The sequence below is a fragment of the Bombina bombina genome, chromosome 5 (assembly GCF_027579735.1).
Source record: "Bombina bombina isolate aBomBom1 chromosome 5, aBomBom1.pri, whole genome shotgun sequence".
Lineage (NCBI taxonomy): Eukaryota > Metazoa > Chordata > Amphibia > Anura > Bombinatoridae > Bombina > Bombina bombina.
The window spans coordinates 475,432,713-475,453,530 of record NC_069503.1 but is presented as its reverse complement, the minus strand read 5'-3'; the positions used below and the strand labels follow the sequence as shown (position 1 = coordinate 475,453,530).

General features: G+C 38.7%; 1 protein-coding gene across 2 annotated transcripts in view; it reads left to right on the top strand.

Annotated features, from left to right (window-relative positions):
- Positions 1-20,818, top strand: part of LOC128660486 (uncharacterized) — a 308,731-nt gene that overhangs the window by 22,244 nt on the left and 265,669 nt on the right. For both annotated transcript variants that reach the window (XM_053714361.1, XM_053714360.1), the window contains exon 6: positions 1,385-1,468. In XM_053714361.1, the coding sequence (XP_053570336.1) occupies positions 1,385-1,468 (84 nt within the window). The remainder of the gene's footprint in view (positions 1-1,384; positions 1,469-20,818) is intronic.

Below are 20,818 nucleotides of genomic sequence, written 5' to 3'. Positions count from 1 at the left end.
TTACTAGAATCTATACACACCAATTACGCACCATTTATTACTTTTATTGTATTATACACATAATTTAATTTTTTTTTTTTTACATGAGACAGATTGCCCTAAGGCGCCATCTCCATCCTTGTATCTTTGTTTTTCCAAAATTGTTGTATTTATTTTGCTCAGTGAAGTAGGCTACTCTGTTTTGCTGCCAACACTCATACACCAATCTCTAACAAGCACACGCAATGGTTCCTATGGTATAGTATATAACTGTTTTTTCTGTAATGTCCAAGACAGGTGTATTCATCACATACTATGTATAAAGGTAATCCAAAGTGGTGCAACTCAGTAATAGACTTGTATAATCAATTGTATAACGATTCTAAGTTGAAAAAACGGCACCCACTAACATAGTTTAGTAACAGATGTAATGTCCATTCTATTAGCGTGCATCTTGAGGTTTAAAGGATCCCAATTGCAATGATAACCGGCAATATAACTACAGAATATAATACCCACACCGGTAAAAAATGAATATTGAAGTATCAATGACAATATGTTTCTCCGGTCCTACTCACCGCAGGGAGGGTAAAAATCTGTGTCTGTTGATATCCGATCCTGTCTGTGTCAATTCCGTCTCTCCTTCCACACACGCTGGACTCACCTGCTAGTCAGCTCGATGATTGCCTACTATGAAGGCTGCTGCTACTTAGAAAAAAACAGTTTATAAGTTGCATTCGCTTCAATTCAGCGTTTCCCTTGCGCTGATAATAGACAAAAGAGTTCCAAGTTGAGTTGAGAAGCAATGCAGGCAGCACAACTACTATGTACTATGTTTTGCACCAAATCAGTCATATAAACCATCTTTTCTTTGCATATTGTGGTACTTAGAACCGCCTTCCCTATCTTTCCCTCCCTAAAAATCTTCTTGCACTCTACAGCTTGGGTATTTGATTCCCATAGGTTATGAATGAATTTGTGGAGTCTCACTGCCATTAGAAAGAAAATATAATTTATGCTTATCTGATACATTTTCTTTCTTAGCAGTTAGAGTCCACGAACCCGCCCTGAAATAATGTTGTGGTGGCAGTCTTATGGCACCTCTTTATCCCTTGTGTCTTTACTTTTTCTTGTAGTCGGCTTGAATTACTTAGAGGGTAGGGGAAGTGGGAGGGATCTGGCGTCTCTCTGCCTTCTCCTGGTGGCCAGGTGAAGTATTTCCCATGTGTTATGAATGAATTTATGGAAAGCAAATTATCAGGAAAGCATTTTTTTAAAACTGGAGAAAATACATCTTCTATTTTGTGGCCTTTATAGCTAAATTGTTGAACAACCATAATGCTGTATTCTGTGCACTCTCATCTTTACTAATTTATTCATTGTGTCATTTATTTCGGTCAAACAGTTCGCCTTGGACCAATGTTGAATCCCCCTGGTAATACGTTGGAAGAGATGCTTGATGTTTGCAAAGCCACAGAACCTGCACTTGGTAAGTAGGACATTCTTTGAAGTTGAACAGCTCCTCTTATTGTGTTTATAGACCATAATTCCTTTCAAACTAAGTTTAATTCTTATACATTTACACTTACTATTAAAAGACAGTCAAAATTAAACTTTAATAATTTAGTTTTTTGTTATAGAGATTATAAAGATGTTAGTTAATAAAACGCAGCTCATTTTATTAAATATATATGGCCCTAATAACGTTGATAGGGAATTCTGGAATAATATGGCACTGCATCTTCATAAGTTTATAGGACAGAATCTCATAATGGTAAGAGATTTCAACTTAATAGCGGAACCAAAGTTAGATAGAGACATAGTAATTTCGGACCACGCTATTATTATATTAGCCCTTAATGCATCTTCTATACATTCCCCCCCCCCCAACCATAATATTTATTTTCCTAAATACTTGGCAAATAATATTAATTTTCCAAATTGGCTTAAAGAGAAATGGAGGGAATTTTGTAATCATAATGTTACCTATGACCTAAGAAAAGTTAAAGGTGTTCTCAGAATCTAAGGCTCTACTAAGAGGCTATATATATATATATATATATATATATATATATATATATATATATATATATATATATATATATATATATATATATATATATATATATATATATATATATATATATATATATATTAAACCGAAAACTACTCAAGAAGATCGAAGACAAAAAGCTCTTTATGGGGGTTTTGTGGGCAGGTCTGCTAAATTTCTCGCTAGGATTATGAAAACAATTAATAGGAATAGTATAGCGGCCATTAGAAGCGGAACCGATAGATTCACTAAGAATTCTGACATCGAAAGTTTTTTTTTTTTTTTTTTTTTTTTTTTTTCTTTTCAATTATTTCAGAGATTTGTATAAACGTGAGGAACACGAGGTTGACAAGGAAAAATTATTTTGGGATAAACTCTAGGGTATCCGTTTAGGGGGACATAAATTGGTTTTATTACTCTATGCTGATGATCTACTTCTGTTTTTGAGTAATATTAAGAGGACTCTTCCTCTTCTTCTTGACATTGTTGCAGTATTTCGTCTAATTTCAGGTTATAAAATTAACCTGTGTAAATCCGAACTTCTGTGGTTGCATACAAAGGACCACAGCATTAATCACCCTTTTACTGAGACTTCTCAGATTACCTATCTAGATGTCAGGTTAAGTCCCAATCCTGAAGAATGGTATAATTTAAATTTTCCTAAATACTTTGATAATTGCAGGAAAAAGATGTAGGATTGGGTAAAGCTTCCTATTTCATTAACAGCGCATATCGGTTCAACGCCTTATGAACACCAAGTCTGCTGTGGGCTTGGCTTTGCCAAATTTTCAATCTTATAGTTTAGCTGCTCGTGCTAAGATCGCGCTAGACTGGTTAACTGGTTACTTCTCTCACATGGGAATTATCTTTAGTGGCTCCCTTTCAATTGAACGCTATCTTGCACTGTCCAATAACCTCTCTTCCCTCATCGGTCTCCTCGCTAATGACTATTAAAAATATTATCACAGCATGGCAAAAGCTTTGTTCTGAAGTGGGTTGCTCTCCAGACGTTTCAAAATTTCTTCCTATTACAGGTAACCCTAATTTTACTCAATGTTTAACAAATTACATTTTTAAACAATGGTCTAGTAAAGGTTTAAAGTGTGTTAATCAAATTCTTAATCCAGATTTACCACCTCTAGCCTTTTCTGATTTATGTAACCAATTCAGACTCTGCAAAAGAGATTTCTATGTATACCTACAGCTAAGACATTATTGTTCTGAATTGAAACAACAATTTGGTGCTAATTTTTCGCTTACAGACCTACTGAGTGGAATAAATGCATACCAATTGGGCATATACTCCATTTCTTCTCCCTACTCACTCAACCTCCCTCTTCAGAGCAAATGGATTATATAGTTTCCAAATGGATAAGAATTTTTCCCGGTATTGATACACAGGTAATAGTTGACACCTTTAAAATAACAGAGAGAGCCTGGGTTCTACTACCCCAAACGAACAATGGCACTACTCAGGCTTTTCCTTGTTATATGGAATTATAATAAGGAATTATATTATTGTAGGTTATCCCAATGTATAGAGGAAATGGTGCTCATGCACTAATATAACTATAAACACATAGGAAAATTGATATGAAAGATATCAAATATTCCAAAAGTGTGCATTTAAGCACTCTGGGCGCTAACTAAGGAACAAGATTTCCCTACAGGATTACTAAAATATAACTTTTATTAATTATAAACATAAAAAAACAAAATTGTTTGGTTGAATGACACGCACATTAAAATGCACACCGGTACCACGGATCAATATAATATATTGTATTAAAGATCACAAAAATAATTTTAATTCGGCCTGTATAAATTATCAGTTACTGTGATCTGAATAATAACAGTATTAGAGTTGCTCTCCAAGTGCTAGTATATAATATTCCGTCGTACTCAGGGGCTGTGACCTCTATTAGATTCTATATGGCATTATTAACCAGGTATCTACAAGTATATGATCATAAGAATAAAATGTGTTAAATATGGTTGACAGTGAATTCAATCACACGTGTATATTAAAGGAAAATAGTGTGGCATTGGCGTGATTCACTGTTCTCCACATCTTTACAATCTCATGTTGACAAGAAGTATTTTCAAGACTATCGTGCTTGAATTAAAGATTAGCACATTATGTGCAATTATAAATGTTATTGGTATAAAATCTCCTCTCAAAGAAATTTATAGAGATACAGCTTAACTATATATCAGTTATATAAAGCAATTCACTTTTTATAACGCTTGATATTGATGAAATGTCAAAATACAGTGTTCACATGTAAGTGTATCAATAAGCGTGTTTTGTTAATATAGTATCCATTCTAGTCATAGGTTAATACAATTAGACACATTTTTTGTTCAACTTTAATAACACTGAATCAGGCAATGGTGGTGGTCAGATCCCTCCTTGTAATTCACATTAGACACAATATAACAATATAATGTCACCTAGTTTCCGATGACATGATCATTACGATACTATTGAGACCAGTGTGATCTGATCATCACATATACAATTGGCGTGAGTATGGTAGCTGTATTAATAACAGTATGATATAATTTAAGCTGCATATACATACAATTGATATGGTGAAATATTTATGAAGTATATCAATGTGTAGGAGTATCTTGATAATAGTATGTATCATAGCGATATTCTGTGCTCATTATTTTCTCTGGCGTAGCCGAAATCACGATCTGTCATCTATATGAAGCAATTTGTATCAGACCATGGCATTCAAATGCCAGTAATGGTTCCCAATAAATGTGTAGAAGTATCTTGATAACTGTATCTTAGCAGTATTCTGTGCTCATCATTAAAGGGATATTAAAGGGACAGTACACTGTAAAATTGTTTTCTCTTGTTAAGTGTATCCAGTCCATGGATCATCCATTACTTATGGGATATTCTCCTTCCCAACAGGAAGTTGCAAGAGGATCACCCACAGCAGAGCTGCTATATAGCTCCTCCCCTAACTGCCATATCCAGTCATTCTCTTGCAAGCCTCAACCAAGATGGAGGTCGTAATAGGAGTGTGGTGTTTTATACTTAGTTTATTTCTTCAATCAAAAGTTTGTTATTTTTAAATGGTACCGGAGTGTGCTGTTTCTCAGGCAGTATTTAGAAGAAGAATCTGCCTGCATTTTCTATGATCTTAGCAGAAGTAACTAAGATCCATGGCTGTTCTCACATATTCTGAGGAGTGAGGTAACTTCAGAGAGGGAATGGCGTGCAGGTTTTCCTGCAATAAGGTATGTGCAGTTAATATTTTTCTAGGGATGGAATTTGCTAGAAAATGCTGCTTATACCGGATTAATGTAGGTAAAGCCTTAAATGCAGTGATAGCTACTGGTATCAGGCTTATTAATAGAGATGCATACTCTTACAAAAATGTAATATAAAACGTTTGCTGGCATGTTAATCGTTTTTATATATGTTTGGTGACAAAACTTATTGGGGCCTAGTTTTTTTCCACATGGCTGGTTTGATTTCTGCCTAGAGACAGTTTCCTGAAGCTTTCCACTGTTGCAATATGAGTGGGAAGGGCCTATTTTAGTGCTTTTCTGTGCAGATAAAAATACTGACATTCAGCTTCCCTCTGCATGATACAGGACATCTCTGAAGGGCTCAAAAGGCTTCAAAGTCGTGTTTGAGGAGGGTAACAATCACAGTAGACTGTGGCAGTTGTTGTGACTGTGTTTAAAAAAAAACGTTTTTGTCCTTTATTATTCTGTTTTTGTTATTAAGGGGTTAATCATCCATTTGCAAGTGGGTGCAATGCTCTGCTGACTTGTTACATACACTGTAAAAATTTTGTTAGTGTAACTGCCTTTTTTCACTGTTATTTCAAATTTTGTCAAAATTTGTTTCTCTTAAAGGCACAGTAACGTTTTTTATATTGCTTGTTAACTTGCTTTAAAGTGTTTTCCAAGCTTGCTAGTCTCATTGCTAGTCTGTACAAACATGTCTGAAACAGAGGATACTTGTTCATTATGTTTAAAAGCCATGGTGGAGCCCCATAGGAGAATGTGTACTAAATGTATTGTTTTCACCTTAAACAGTAAAGATCAGTCTTTATCTATAAAAGAATTGTCACCAGAGGGGTCTGTCGAGGGGGAAGTTATGCCGACTAACTCTCCCCACGTGTCGGACCCTTCGCCTCCCGCTTAAGGGACGCATGCTAATATGGCGCCAAGTACATCAGGGACGCCCATAACGATTACTTTGCAGGACATGGCTGCAATCATGAATAATATCCTGTCAGAGGTATTATCCAGATTGCCTGAATTGAGAGGCAAGCGCGATAGCTCTGGGGTTAGATGAGATACAGAGCGCGTAGATGCTGTAAGAGCCATGTCTGATACTGCGTCACAATATGCAGAACCTGAGGACGGAGAGCTTCAGTCTGTGGGTGACATCTCTGATTCGGGGAGACCTGATTCAGAGATTTCTAATTTTAAATTTAAGCTTGAGAACCTCCGTGTATTGCTTGGGGAGGTATTAGCTGCTCTGAATGACTGTGACACAATTGCTGTGCCAGAGAAATTGTGTAGGCTGGATAAAGTGCCGGTGAGTACTGATGTTTTTCCAATACCTAAAAGGCTTACAGAAATTATTAGTAAGGAGTGGGATAGGCCCGATGTGCCCTTTTCCCCACCTCCTATATTTAGAAAAATGTTTCCAATAGATGCCACTACACGGGACTTATTGCAGACTGTCCCTAAGGTGGAGGGAGCAGTTTCTACTTTAGCAAAGCGTACCACTATCCCGGTTGAGGACAGTTGTGCTTTTTCAGATCCAATGGATAAAAAATTAGAGGGTTACCTTAAGAAAATGTTTATTCAACAAGGTTTTATTTTACAGCCCCTTGCATGCATTGCGCCTGTCACTGCTGCGGCGGCATTCTGGTTTGAGGCCCTGGAAGAGGCCATCCATACAGCTCCATTGACTGAAATTGTTGACAAGCTTAGAACTCTTAAGCTAGCTAACTCATTTGTTTCTGATGCCATTGTTCATTTGACTAAACTAACGGCTAAGAATTCGGATTCGCCATCCAGGCGCGTAGGGCGCTATGGCTCAAATCCTGGTCAGCTGACGTGACTTCAAAGTCTAAATTACTCAACATTCCTTTCAAGGGGCAGACCTTATTCGGGCCTGGTTTGAAAGAAATTATTGCTGACATTACTGGAGGTAAGGGTCATACCCTTCCTCAGGACAGGGCCAAATCAAAGGCCAAACAGTCTAATTTTCGTGCCTTTCGAAATTCCAAGGCAGGTGCAGCATCAACTTCCTCCGCTTCAAAACAAGAGGGAACTTTTGCTCAATCTAAGCAGGCCTGGAAACCTAACCAGTCCTGGAACAAAGGCAAGCAGGCCAGAAAGCCTGCTGCTGCCTCTAAGACAGCATGAAGGAACGGCCCCCTATCCGGCGACGGATCTAGTAGGGGGCAGACTTTTTCTCTTCGCCCAGGCGTGGGCAAGAGATATTCAGGATCCCTGGGCGTTGGAGATCATATCTCAGGGATATCTTCTGGACTTAAAAGCTTCCCCTCCACAAGGGAGATTTCATCTTTCAAGGTTATCTGCAAATCAGATAAAGAAAGAGGCATTCCTACGCTGTGTGCAAAACCTCCTAGTAATGGGAGTGATCCATCCAGTTCCGCGGACGGAACAAGGACAGGGTTTTTATTCAAATCTGTTTGTGGTTCCCAAAAAAGAGGGAACCTTCAGAGCAATTTTGGATCTAAAGATCTTAAACAAATTCCTCAGAGTTCCGTCTTTCAAAATGGAAACTATTCGGACCATCCTACCCATGATCCAAGAGGGTCAGTACATGACCACAGTGGACTTAAAGGAAGCCTACCTTCACATACCGATTCACAAAGATCATCTTCGGTTCCTAAGGTTTGCCTTTCTAGACAGGCATTACCAATTTGTAGCTCTTCCCTTCGGGTTGGCTACAGCCCCGAGAATCTTTACTAAGGTTCTGGGCTCACTTCTGGAGGTTCTAAGACCGCGAGGCATAGCGGTGGCTCCGTATCTAGACGACATCCTGATACAGGCGTCAAGCTTTCAAATTGCCAAGTCTCATACAGAGATAGTTCTGGCATTTCTGAGATCGCACGGGTGGAAAGTGAACGAGGAAAAGAGTTCTCTATCCCCACTCACAAGAGTCTCCTTCTTAGGGACTCTTATAGATTCTGTAGAGATGAAAATTTACCTGACTGAGTCCAGGTTATCAAAGCTTCTAAATGCTTGCCGTATTCTTCATTCCTTTCCGCGCCCTTCGGTGGCTCAGTGTATGGAGGTGATCAGCTTAATGGTAGCGGCAATGGACATAGTGCCATTTGCGCGCCTACATCTCAGACCGCTGCAATTATGCATGCTAAGTCAGTGGAATGGGGATTACACAGATTTGTCCCCTCTGCTAAATCTGGATCAAGAGACCAGAGATTCTCTTCTCTGGTGGTTGTCTCGGGTCCACCTGTCCAAGGGTATGACCTTTCGCAGGCCAGATTGGACAATTGTAACAACAGATGCCAGCCTTCTAGGTTGGGGTGCAGTCTGGAACTCCCTGAAGGCACAGGGATCGTGGACTCAGGAGGAGAAACTCCTTCCAATAAATATTCTGGAGTTAAGAGCAATATTCAATGCTCTTCTGGCTTGGCCTCAGTTAGCAACACTGAGGTTCATCAGATTTTAGTCGGACAATATCACGACTGTGGCTTACATCAACCATCAAGGGGGAACCAGGAGTTCCCTAGCGATGTTGGAAGTCTCAAAAATAATTCGCTGGGCAGAGACTCACTCTTGCCACCTGTCGGCAATCCATATCCCAGGCGTGGAGAACTGGGAGGCGGATTTTCTAAGTCGTCAGACTTTTCACCCGGGGGAGTGGGAACTCCATCCGGAGGTGTTTGCTCAGTTGATTCATCGTTGGGGCAAACCAGAGTTGGATCTCATGGCGTCTCGCCAGAACGCCAATCTTCCTTGTTAGGGATCCAGGTCCAGGGACCCAGAAGCGACGCTGATAGATGTTCTAGCAGCGCCTTGGTTCTTCAACCTGGCTTAGGTGTTTCCACCGTTTCCTCTGCTCCCTCGACTGATTGCCAAAATCAAACAGGAGTGAGCATTGGTGATTCTAATAGCGCCTGCGTGGCCACGCAGGACCTGGTATGCAGACCTAGTGGACATGTCATCCTTTCCACCATGGACTCTGCCTCTAAGACAGGTCCTTCTAATACAAGGTCATTTCAATCATCCAAATCTAATTTCTCTGAGACTGACTGCATGGAGATTGAACGCTTGATTCTATCAAAGCGTGGCTTCTCCGAGTCGGTCATTGATACCTTAATACAGGCACGAAAGTCTGTTACCAGGAAAATCTATCACAAGATATGGCGTACATATCTTTACTGGTGTGAATCCAAGAATTACTCATGGAGTAAGGTTAGGATTTCTAGGATATTGTCCTTTCTCCAAGAGGATTTGGACAAAGGATTATCAGCTAGTTCCTTAAACGGACAGATTTCTGCTCTATTCTTTTGCACAAGCGTCTGGCAGAAGTTCCAGACGTCCAGGCATTTTGTCAGGCTTTGGTTAGAATTAAGCCTGTGTTTAAACCTGTTGCTCCCCCATGGAGCTTAAACTTGGTTCTTAAAGTTCTTCAAGGAGTTCTGTTTGAACCCCTTCATTCCATTGATATTAAGCTTTTATCTTGGAAATTTCTGTTTTTGATGGCTATTTCCTCGGCTCGGAGAGTCTCTGAGCTATCTGCCTTACAATGTGATTCTCCTTATCTGATTTTTCATGCAGATAAGGTATTCCTGCGTACCAAACCTGGGTTTTTACCTAAGGTGGTTTCTAACAAGAATATCAATCAAGAGATTGTTGTTCCATCATTGTGTCCTAATCCTTCTTCAAAGAAGGAACGTCTTTTACATAATCTGGACGTAGTCTGTGCCTTGAAGTTTTACTTACAAGCTACTAAAGATTTTCGTCGTTTATTCTGGACAGAGGAGAGGTCAATAAGCTTCGGCAACCTTTCTTTCCTTTAGGCTTCGGAGTATTATACGCCTAGCCTATGAGACTGCTGGACAGCAGCCCCCTGAAAGAATTACAGCTCATTCTACTAGAGCTGTGGCTTCCACCTGGGCCTTTAAAAATGAGGCCTCTGTTGAACAGATTTGCAAGGCCGCGACTTGGTCTTTGCTTCACACTTTTTCAAAATTTTACAAATTTGATACTTTTGCTTCTTCGGAGGCTGTTTTTGGGAGAAAGGTTCTTCAGGCAGTGGTTCCTTCCGCTTAATCCCTGCCTTGTCCCTCCCATCATCCGTGTACTTTAGCTTTGGTATTGGTATCCCATAAGTAATGGATGATCCGTGGACTGGATACACTTAACAAGAGAAAACATAATTTATGCTTACCTGATAAATTTATTTCTCTTGTAGTGTATCCAGTCCACGGCCCGCCCTGTCATTTTAAGGCAGGTCTAAAATTTAATTAAACTACAGTCACCACTGCACCCTATGTTTCGGTCAAATGACTGGATATGGCAGTTAGGGGAGGAGCTATATAGCAGCTCTGCTGTGGGTGATCCTCTTGCAACTTCCTGTTGGGAAGGAGAATATCCCATAAGTAATGGATGATCCGTGGACTGGATACACTACAAGAGAAATAAATTTATCAGGTAAGCATAAATTATGTTTTTCCATAAATGTAATTTAAATGACTTGTTATACCAACTGCAGAGTATAAAATATTTGAGAAATTGCATTTTCAGGTTTATTTCTGTATCTGAAGTAGCTGGTTTTGTGCTTTGAAACCACAGCCTATTACAATGGGTTGAGCTTCAGGTAATATCAGATCTCGTTATGTTATCACTTTTATGTGCACACACTTGCTTCCTTATCTTATATTTGTCTGGAACACCAAAGCTCAATACATAGAGAGAACAATGGAAAATTATCATTTTTTTTTAAATCAAAGTTTTTTTTATTGAGGAATTTAGTCATACAGAGATAACAATAAGACATCACACATGTCTTCTCAAAAACACTACATTCTGAAATAGATATAACAAATACCAGCATAGAACTTAGAAACATATATGAAATGTGTATTTTAGATCATGTGAGCCAGCAATAGAACATACATGTCATCTCTAAGTTATACCATTGCTTAAAAATATGAATACCATGTGTGGTAATGATACCTCAGTTTTTTCTTTTTTAAACATATATAATGGTTACATAGTGGTATCTCATTGTCCCCATTTACTACCTATTAGGATGATACGTGCTATAAAATAACTCAGTATTCTGACGCACAATTTTAGATAAGAGATACATTACCTTACCCAAAGAATCTCATTTAGTATAATATTTTCATCTGACATAAGTGGGATCAAGATCTTAAATGATAGGTACATTATGGTGCCTCTTTATTTAGCTAAGCTGACCACTAGTACGATATTCACTATTTGGCTATTCAGCATAACATTGCGTAGTCAGAGATGAGAGGTAAATTTTTAACGCAAAAGGAAAACTATAACAAAATGCAACACCTCCCAACATAAACCGGGTCACTTTTGTACCCCGATGTTAAACCTTAAACTGGGGAGGGTCTTAATTAGTACATATGGTCTCTCTTGGACCCAGAAAATATTTGTGTAATTCTTAAGATGAACTTATGAAGCTACATGTAAATAATGGCAAATAAAAAAAAACAAAAAAAACCAGAATCATTTCTTTTCATAAATGTATAGAGGGACTATCAAATTACACAGAGGACATTATTGATAGTCTGATATTTGGAAGATTTAACCTGGACTTACTAAATACCTTTAGTATGTATAAATGGGAACATGTTAGTACCAGTTAGGGCAGAATAAAAGTAAGCAAGGCTAGTGTCCCTATTACAATATAACATACAAGGGGGAGTTAATCTATTGTTTATTTTTCACCAGAGACAAGTAACTGCAGTCTGTCTCTAATCTCAGTGATCCATAAAATTGCCCCTATGTCCTGTTAAGTAGTGTCTGCATGCCGCTGTAATGACAATCCTAGACCTACATTTAGTGCTACTCACTACCTGCATCATGTTAACATTAACTATACATGGCACATCATCATATGGGAGATTAATAGAGAACTATCATGCATACATCAAACCATATAAAAAAAACCTATATCAAATGTATGGTGTTTATTAGGCAAGTCTGCAATAACATGATGCACAATGTGACACCTTCCCTACAACTCTTTCTAATCAGTTTGACACAAACGTTATGGTTAAGTGATTAAACATCCGTCATTATAAAGAATGCAAACAGAGCGTCTACAAAGGCTTAAAATACCTGAAACTTTTAGGGCTAGGTACAAAGTTATGCATAAAAAAAGAAACAATAGAAAAAAGTATACAAAAAAGGAGCAACACAGTTATGTTTTAAAAGATGAAACTCCATAGATCTGATTGTGCTCTGCCTGCTATCATGTCCGATCCCAATGGTAAACTAGGAGTTCAGACCAGATTCAAGAGAGCATGACCTCCGCTACCAAATGTCCGGCACTATCCCACACCTACACTCGGGCGACAATTAGAGGGTAAGTAGTACACTTCCTGTGATGGCGGGTATCTGGCTGTGTAGTCCCCGATGTTAGACATGGCGGACCCGGACCGCAGCTGCCCACTCAACAGTGCCACCCGGCTGTCGCTCACCTGTAAGCTGCTGACCCTGATCTTCAGCACGTCTGAGTGCCAGGCAAGCATGAGGCTTACCCGACCCCGGCGGGGACCGGCCGCATCCCCCCCCCCCGGGAGTCCTGAGGACAACAATGAGCATCCTGCGTGTTGCTTTTCAAGAAACCTGAACTGAGAATTTAAGAGTGGACTGTGCGACACTGCAGGTAAGAGCGGTCCAGACCGTGGATCTGCAGATTTCTTAGGCCATGCTGTGTCCTCCATCACCGGAATGTCACTGTGCGTACTAAGAGGTGGGGTTGCCGAATTTAGCTCCTGACAAAGGACTCTCAGATCTATAAATCTGCGGTCTATTAGACGATCCAAGGCTTGTAGTTGAACTTGTAGCAGAGCATTAAAGTCCTCCATATTGTCAACTTTATGCGATATTCTGGCTTGTGAAATAAATCATGGCAGATTAATACTGCCTTACTCGAGTGATTTAGGAACTCGAGGGGGGTGGTGTACGTGTGCAATGAGATTGCGGCCTACCTTCCAGGCTCTATTAGTTTGATCCCCACAGAAACCAACCAATAAGTTGAGATATCATTCAGCTCCCTTTTCTCTCGGAAACAAGCTTAATAGCTTTCAGTACAAAATACCAGGGTTGAGAAGAAATATTTGACAAAAATTTAGATCTCCTTGGGGAGCTTGATGAATTTGCTGCTGATCATGGCCGCCTGCCAGACACGCCCCCCGGAAAATTATAATTTTATTACTTAACTATCATGCCCCCCACTGAGGGTGTAACTTCTTCTGCTGGCTGTGTTTACTTAGGCTTGTCAATAGCGTATACGCCAGTATCAAAACTTTCAGTATAGGTTGGGAAACCACAAGCTAAATCAGCTATTTCAAATGCTGAAATATGAGTAAAGGAGCTACTTGCAACCAATTTAATACACTCTAGCAGGTAAAAAGGATCATTGGGAATAATTTAAAGGGGAGAAAGTTTTTGGGTGAACTGTCCCTTTAAAGACTTTGAGATGGTAATATAAAATGATAAATTGTGTATATATAAAACAACTCTGCAATATACTTTCATTCTTTATTTTGTCCTCTTTGCCTGTAATTCCATTCTGAAATTGTGAGCTTTTCAGTTCCTGTTAGAAATGGAAGTGCAGAACACTGTAACATTCCACACAACCATTGGCTGCACACTCTAGTGAACCATTTATAACGGTCCCTTATTGGCCACAGCAGAGAAGGTAACACAAGTTACAACATGGCAGCTCCCAGTGTTTTATAGACACTAAAACTTTACACTTATTTTGTCACTTTTTAAACAACTAATGAAACTTTAAAAAATACATCTACATGTTAGTCATGGACTAATCTTTTCTTTGAATGTATCATTCTATCTAGCATGTATTTAGTGTTTAATGTCCCTTTTAACTCTGGCGTAACCCAGATCACTATATCTCGTATATCTAAAGCACTTCTGAATTGCCGCTTCCGATTAATAAATTATCACTGAGTTAAAGTACACTTCACATTCAGTTTAAATAACATTAATAAGAAACTAGTAGTAATATAATTCCTACGAGTGATTTACATTCCACTCAATAGAATGCAGCCAGGTCTGTAGCGATATAATCGTTAGGCTAAATAGCAAGGCTAATATTGTAAGCGTAGGCTACGTTAGTTTAAATAGCAAGGCTAATCTTGTCAAGTTGTAACATAGAGAATTGGCGTGAGCACAGCGGTTACGCTGCTACTAGTATAGTGCAGACCACGCTGCAATAACTGAGTTGTAGGAGTAAAGGTCGATACCCTTTATTATTCGGTTTAGATCAAAATCATTAAAGTAATTATAGCAACTAAACTAAGTCTGGCACAACCCAGACGGTGCACAAAGTTAACTATAGTCAATAAGTAACGTGAGCAACAAATAGATACAGGTACTGGGCTGATTAAAATATATACATGAACGGGGCGGAGCCAACCGGGCATCTGAGCGGTCGCACATAGATAGAGCTCTGCTCATATAACTCAATTGCCTACATACTAGATCGCTCAGAAACGCCTAAAATTTCGTAAAATAATAGCCTAACTCTTTAGGACACATATTGAGAGATTTGAGGAGGAAGAAAAGGGCAGAGGGGACTCGGAGTTATCCTATAACTCTTGCAGCTCTCACATGATACACTAGAGGAGCGGCCATCTTAACAACTAAGTTTTGGAAAATGGAGCCGTCCGCATTTGTTTCAGCCTTGCAGGACCTACTAACTGCACATCATGCGAGACTCTGGGAATCAGTGGAAGGACTTTGCTCACCTGCCCAGGACCCATCGGGCACAGATTCCCTCCTAGCTGGGATGTCTGCTGAGTTTGATCGGCTGAGCCCTGTGTGTAACCACGAGACAGTATCGGAAGAACCAAAGCTGCCATCACTATCCATAAAGGAAGCCACATGGTGCACTCACGAATCAGACAATGGGGCTCACTTTACTCTGCACTCTGACCTGGCCCTGCTACAGGGTCATTATGTTGAGGTGGGACCCACAAAATTGCCGCTACGCACCTCTAACCTCTTACTGCTTACCTGCCTCACTGAGAATTTGCTCAACGATCCCTTTGTTGAAATGAGGTTACTGGTGGATTCTTCAGCTCTAAGAGTGAGATTGGGAGTGGGCTGAGCGGACTGCCAGCGGTGTCTCCAGAGCAGATTTGTCACGCAAAATCTTCAGCATAGCTTTGGCACATCGCTTTGATCCTAGAGTTCTCTGACTTCTTTTGGAACTGCTTTATGTGTTATAACCTTTGAAAGATGGCAGTACAGCAAGCTGAAGTCCTTCCCCAATTATTTACTCTTTACACTTTTCTATTTTATCGCCCCAAACATCTGCCTCATTTACGGTGCATAGACAGGCTAATGACTGTTTCTGGTTAAAATACATTACTGTAGCTGCACTATGTTTGTTTGTGCCAACCTTAATTGTCCTAAAAGTTCCACATATGTTGTACGTAGAAAGTTACCCTAATAGTTTTACAATTGTCATGTACAGCAAGTTGTCATGTTAGTTGACACTGTTTATACGCCAAATAACCTCTAAATCTGAGCCATACTGCAGATCTATACACCAAGCATACCTATTGCTAATCAGCAAGCACTATCTCATAATCTCATTGCTACTTCTGGAGGTCCACAGAATAACTAGTACTAGCTCATACTAAGTAGGTGCTACATTTGGTTTAGGTTTGGGGCAGACTCTGTTTAAAAGCTGGCTATAGCTGAGTGAGTTATTAGAAGGATGCATGCTTTTTTTTTTGTTTTGTTTTTTATGTATTTAATTATTTTTGATGCTACCTAGCAGCTACTCTATTTTACACTCCTGACCGTTGCATTTTCGATGTAAATGTATATTTTGTGGTGGAATGTGTAATTACCACTTTAAGCCACCGGAGGGGAGTAGAGGTTTATTTATGCTTTTTGTGCACGTTTTAATGGGACTGCTGCCTTTGTTACTATACCGTTCTCTCCTACCCTACTTGCAGGGTCCAGCACTTGACATCTCATAGTGTCACTAGTGTCTTATACCTATCAGCTAATCTTGTATGTAGTTAAAGAGCTCACTCTAGCCTAATAGATGCATAGTTCCTTTTTAAGGGGGAAAAAAAATAAAAAAGGGGGGAAAAAAAAAGGACAAAAATAAAATAAAAAAACTAAGCCACCCTGCATACTTCTTGTGAAGCTCACACATGAACTAGAGTTATAACTGTGCAATGACTGCTCTATATGGCCATCTTGATTCTGCTATAACTAGGCTAATAGGGAGATAATGCATATTTTTACAGTTAACATTGTGGCAGTAATATCTGAGTTTGCAGCAAATTTCGCCATATGTTTTGTTTAGAATAGTTTGGCACTCACCCCTTATGGTTATATGGGTGACTTTAGCTTTATCCCATAAGGCTCCACTTGTTGTATAAGTTAATATATTTTTCCCATAGCTAATTCACAGATTGGGTTAGACTTTGTTCTCTATGTATGCTAATTGTTGTTAACTCACCTCACAGTGCTCCCACGGCTAATTTGACTCCATATGTTACCACTGTCCTAAAGTTCTGGAATAACCCAGCGTAGCTCTACCCAAATACAAGTAAATGTGTGTGTGTGTCTGCGTTTGTGAACATGCATATGTCTGTATACGTATAGTCCCATATAACTTCTGGAGATATATAATTAAGAGTGGCTGTCTGGTGTTGGGAGCAGGCTCCCAACTTAGTTAAACTAATGCTAACATGTCTGCTCACGTTTACTAGGGTTAAAGAATGATTTCACATTGGAACCTACCTCATTACTCAAACCAGCTTACATACTGGTCTCTGGGTATAGGGCCCATACCCAGGTGACACGGTTTAAATTGGTTATAGGAGTAGATTACCAACCCACATGTGGTCTGGTTTCGATAGGCACATTTCTACTTTGAGTCTATGAAGGTAGTATCAAAAATTAATACTGTAGACCCTCTATAATAGTCAGCCTACCCCATAGTTCTAGCTGATAGCCTCACTATTAATACTTCTTTTCTCCTAAGTTTGGAGACTTGGCACACCCTTGAACCTTAGATAAAACTCACTCTCTACAGCACACTAACTGTTAACTGCGCACAAGTATTGCCTGCCTAATCTTTATAAAGTATGTATGAACCTATTTAGGTACCTCCACTCAGTTGATATTACAGGGTTTCACTACGTACCTTATTTTTTGTTCACCCTATGGAAAATGGTTTAATTTATGTCTGTCATCTGTTTGGCATATATATATAGCTATCAATTATTGCTCTACTGTGTTATCATGCTTATCAAGAATGACAGGAAGGTCAAAGGAGGTTAACTTCTCATAGGTACTTCTCCCTGGCGAACTATCTACGTCCTAGTTAACTGAGAGTCCCATAGCATCTAAATTACCACCTCCCCCCCACTACCAGAATGTACCCCCCCCCCTTCTCTGGGAGGGATAACTATGCGGTTTCTCTTGCCTATACCGCATCATAGATTGTATTCCATACTTAGTTACCATACTATGTTATTTTAATTTTATACTTGGCGCCTTTATTTTTGATACCATTTGAATTTAATTATTGCATAATGTCTACATACTCTAGCATAATATTACAGCAGTTAACTGGCGCTTACAGTATTCATATCCCATGGCACACTACATGTCAACCTATTCTAGATTCCCTTTAATTTCTATCTTGGGTTTTGTGTGTTGTTCATATAATTGTAAAAAAAGGTTCCAATTCTTCCATAGTATTGCCTATGTTGTAAAACGTATTTATTAATATGGAAGCAGTATATTTGAAATGTACCATTTATGTTTGCTCTGTATTATATCACCTTGCATATGTTGTATTGTTTTCAGCACAACCTTAATAAAAATCTTTAAAAAAAAATAAAAAAAAATATATACATGAACAGAGTGTGAACGAGTTCACCACTCTCCCCTGACGTGTTTCACCCTATTGGGCTTTATCAAAGGCAGCGAGCCGCCGGATCTGTGGGGATTTAAACCCTGTGAACCGGAAGTCCCGCCCCCGCTCCACTCTAATTGGTGGTGCTGCTGCAGACAGAATCCCTGACAGACAGCTTATCTTAGCGAATGGTAAAATTAGAATCAATATTCTAGATTTATAGCATCAAATAGATTGATGGACCAGAATAAAGTGACCTACTCACATTATGCATGTATAGTATAAAGGATCAGTGAGTATTCATAATTTCAATATGTAATTATAGGATTGTATACCAGATTGATATGTTATGTTCAAATGTAACATGATCCATTACGAAACCGCAAGTAGTTACATCGGGTTGTATGCTATAGATGTTCTTATTAAATAACTGTATTTGAACATTAGACTTACATTGAATAACATGCTAAGCAGATATCCCTTTATACACTGTTGATGAATGTAAATTAGGAGAACAAAATCTCATATGTCTAATTCCCCGGTATTTGGAAGTAATTATAAACTAAGTGTCAGTAGAACCTACGTGATCCAAGGATCATACTGTTATTATTATAAAATTTGGGCAAGACGCCCCCTAAGTGAACAAAAATTATTAGTCTAAGTGCATTCTAATGTAAAAAACATTAGAACAGTGCCATTGTTCGTTTGCGGTAGTATAATCAGATTTGTCTGGGTTGTCCAGAATTCTGAACAGTAGAGCACACAGACTACTCCACTACAATAATGGATTCCACATTTGACCTTGACAGACAGGCTAGACAATTGAAAAGGACTGCTGACCTGAATGAAATCTTTAATGGGGGTAATACAACTGGAAGTACAATTATATATACCACCTTAGAAAGGGCCCTAAAAGATGTTCATAGAACTATGTATCGTCAGGATAAAGTATGGTGGAACCGCCATTTTTTTGAAAAATATATAGAAAGAAAGCTGATACCAAGAGGGCTGAGAATTCAGCTATTTCCAGCTTTTGAATTTAAAAAACCTGTTTTTACAACTGAATGGGAAGAGGCCATATCTGAGTACTCCACTAAACTAATGGGCATATTGGTTAAACATGATAAATCAGAATATGACTTATTAGAGGCTAAAATCAAGGAACAGAATGAGGTTTTAAAAAAAAAAAATCTGAACATCACACTGATTTTAACCAACTGTACAAGACTTACCAACAAGCACTGGACAAATATGAGCTAGAACTCAAAAATGTTAAACAAGGTAAACTCAATAGAGACATCAGTGATTTTAATAATAACAGGGTTTATAAATGGCGTAAAAATGGCTTTTACAGAAACATCAATAGGAATCCTAAAGTGAACATCATTGAGAGTGATGTTTCAGTCACTGACGGAGAAGAGGGAAGTTCCACTAATTATCAATCCAGTAATGACGATCCCCCTAACCCTGCCCCCCAAATTGCACGTACATCATCAAGTAGAAACAAAAGGAAGGAATTTTTAGATGCAGGAGAACAGGGAGGAGGACACGCAGAGGTAGGGGGCGCAAACAAAAAACCATCCAGAGGCAGAACGCGATCGCACAAAGACAATCAGGGACCCTGGAGACCACCCAGAAGGGAACAGAGTCCATTCTCTCAAATTCGTCTGAATCACTGAGGGTGATTAATTTATCAGATTTACAACTAGAACCAGAACATATTTCAGTACTTTCAAAAAGTTTGTCCTTTTGTCCCTCCAATAATATTGATAAATTTGAAACCATCAAGGATATTCGGCTATTTATAAGAAAACTACTTTTAAGAAAACACTTTTCCCAGAATTATGATACCGAAAGTTGGTCAGAAGAAGAGTTAGGAAGTCTTAGAGATTTGGAAAATTTATTGATGGAATCGGAACCACAGACTCCAGTCAAATGGAGAGATAAATTGAACAACAAATCAACCTTTTGTACCCAAAAATGTCAATGCTCCACAGATTGAAACATTTAGAGATATGGTATGTCATGATATAACAGCTCTACACATTTTCCCTACACAACAAAATTTAACATATAAAGAACATTTGGCTGTCCAAGAAATAAAACAATAGGACCAAGTTGTGATCAGAAGTTCAGACAAGGGTGGCAATATTGTGATATGGCCGTTGGAAATGTATTTGAAAGAAGCTGCAAAACAACTGAAAGACAAATCCTGTTACAATAAACTTCTTTTTAATCCCATGGAAGTATTCATGAAAATTTATACTAACTTAATAAACAGAGCCTATAATGAAGGAATCATTACAGTGAAGGAAAAGAAGTTTCTTACAGTTGATAAACAAAAATAGCCACTTTCTATATGCTTCCTAAGATCCATAAAAACCCTGAAGTGCCACCAGGACGTCTGATAGTTTCTGGAATTGGCTGTCTGACAGAGAAGGCGAGTGAATATATATATATATATATATATATATATATATATATATATATATATATATATATATATATATATATAATCTATCATAGACTACGCCAGTATGTAGAGGAATTGCCATCTTATGTTCAAGACACAATGCAAGTCTTACAAAGACATCTTATACTGAATGAATCAACCTGGTTGG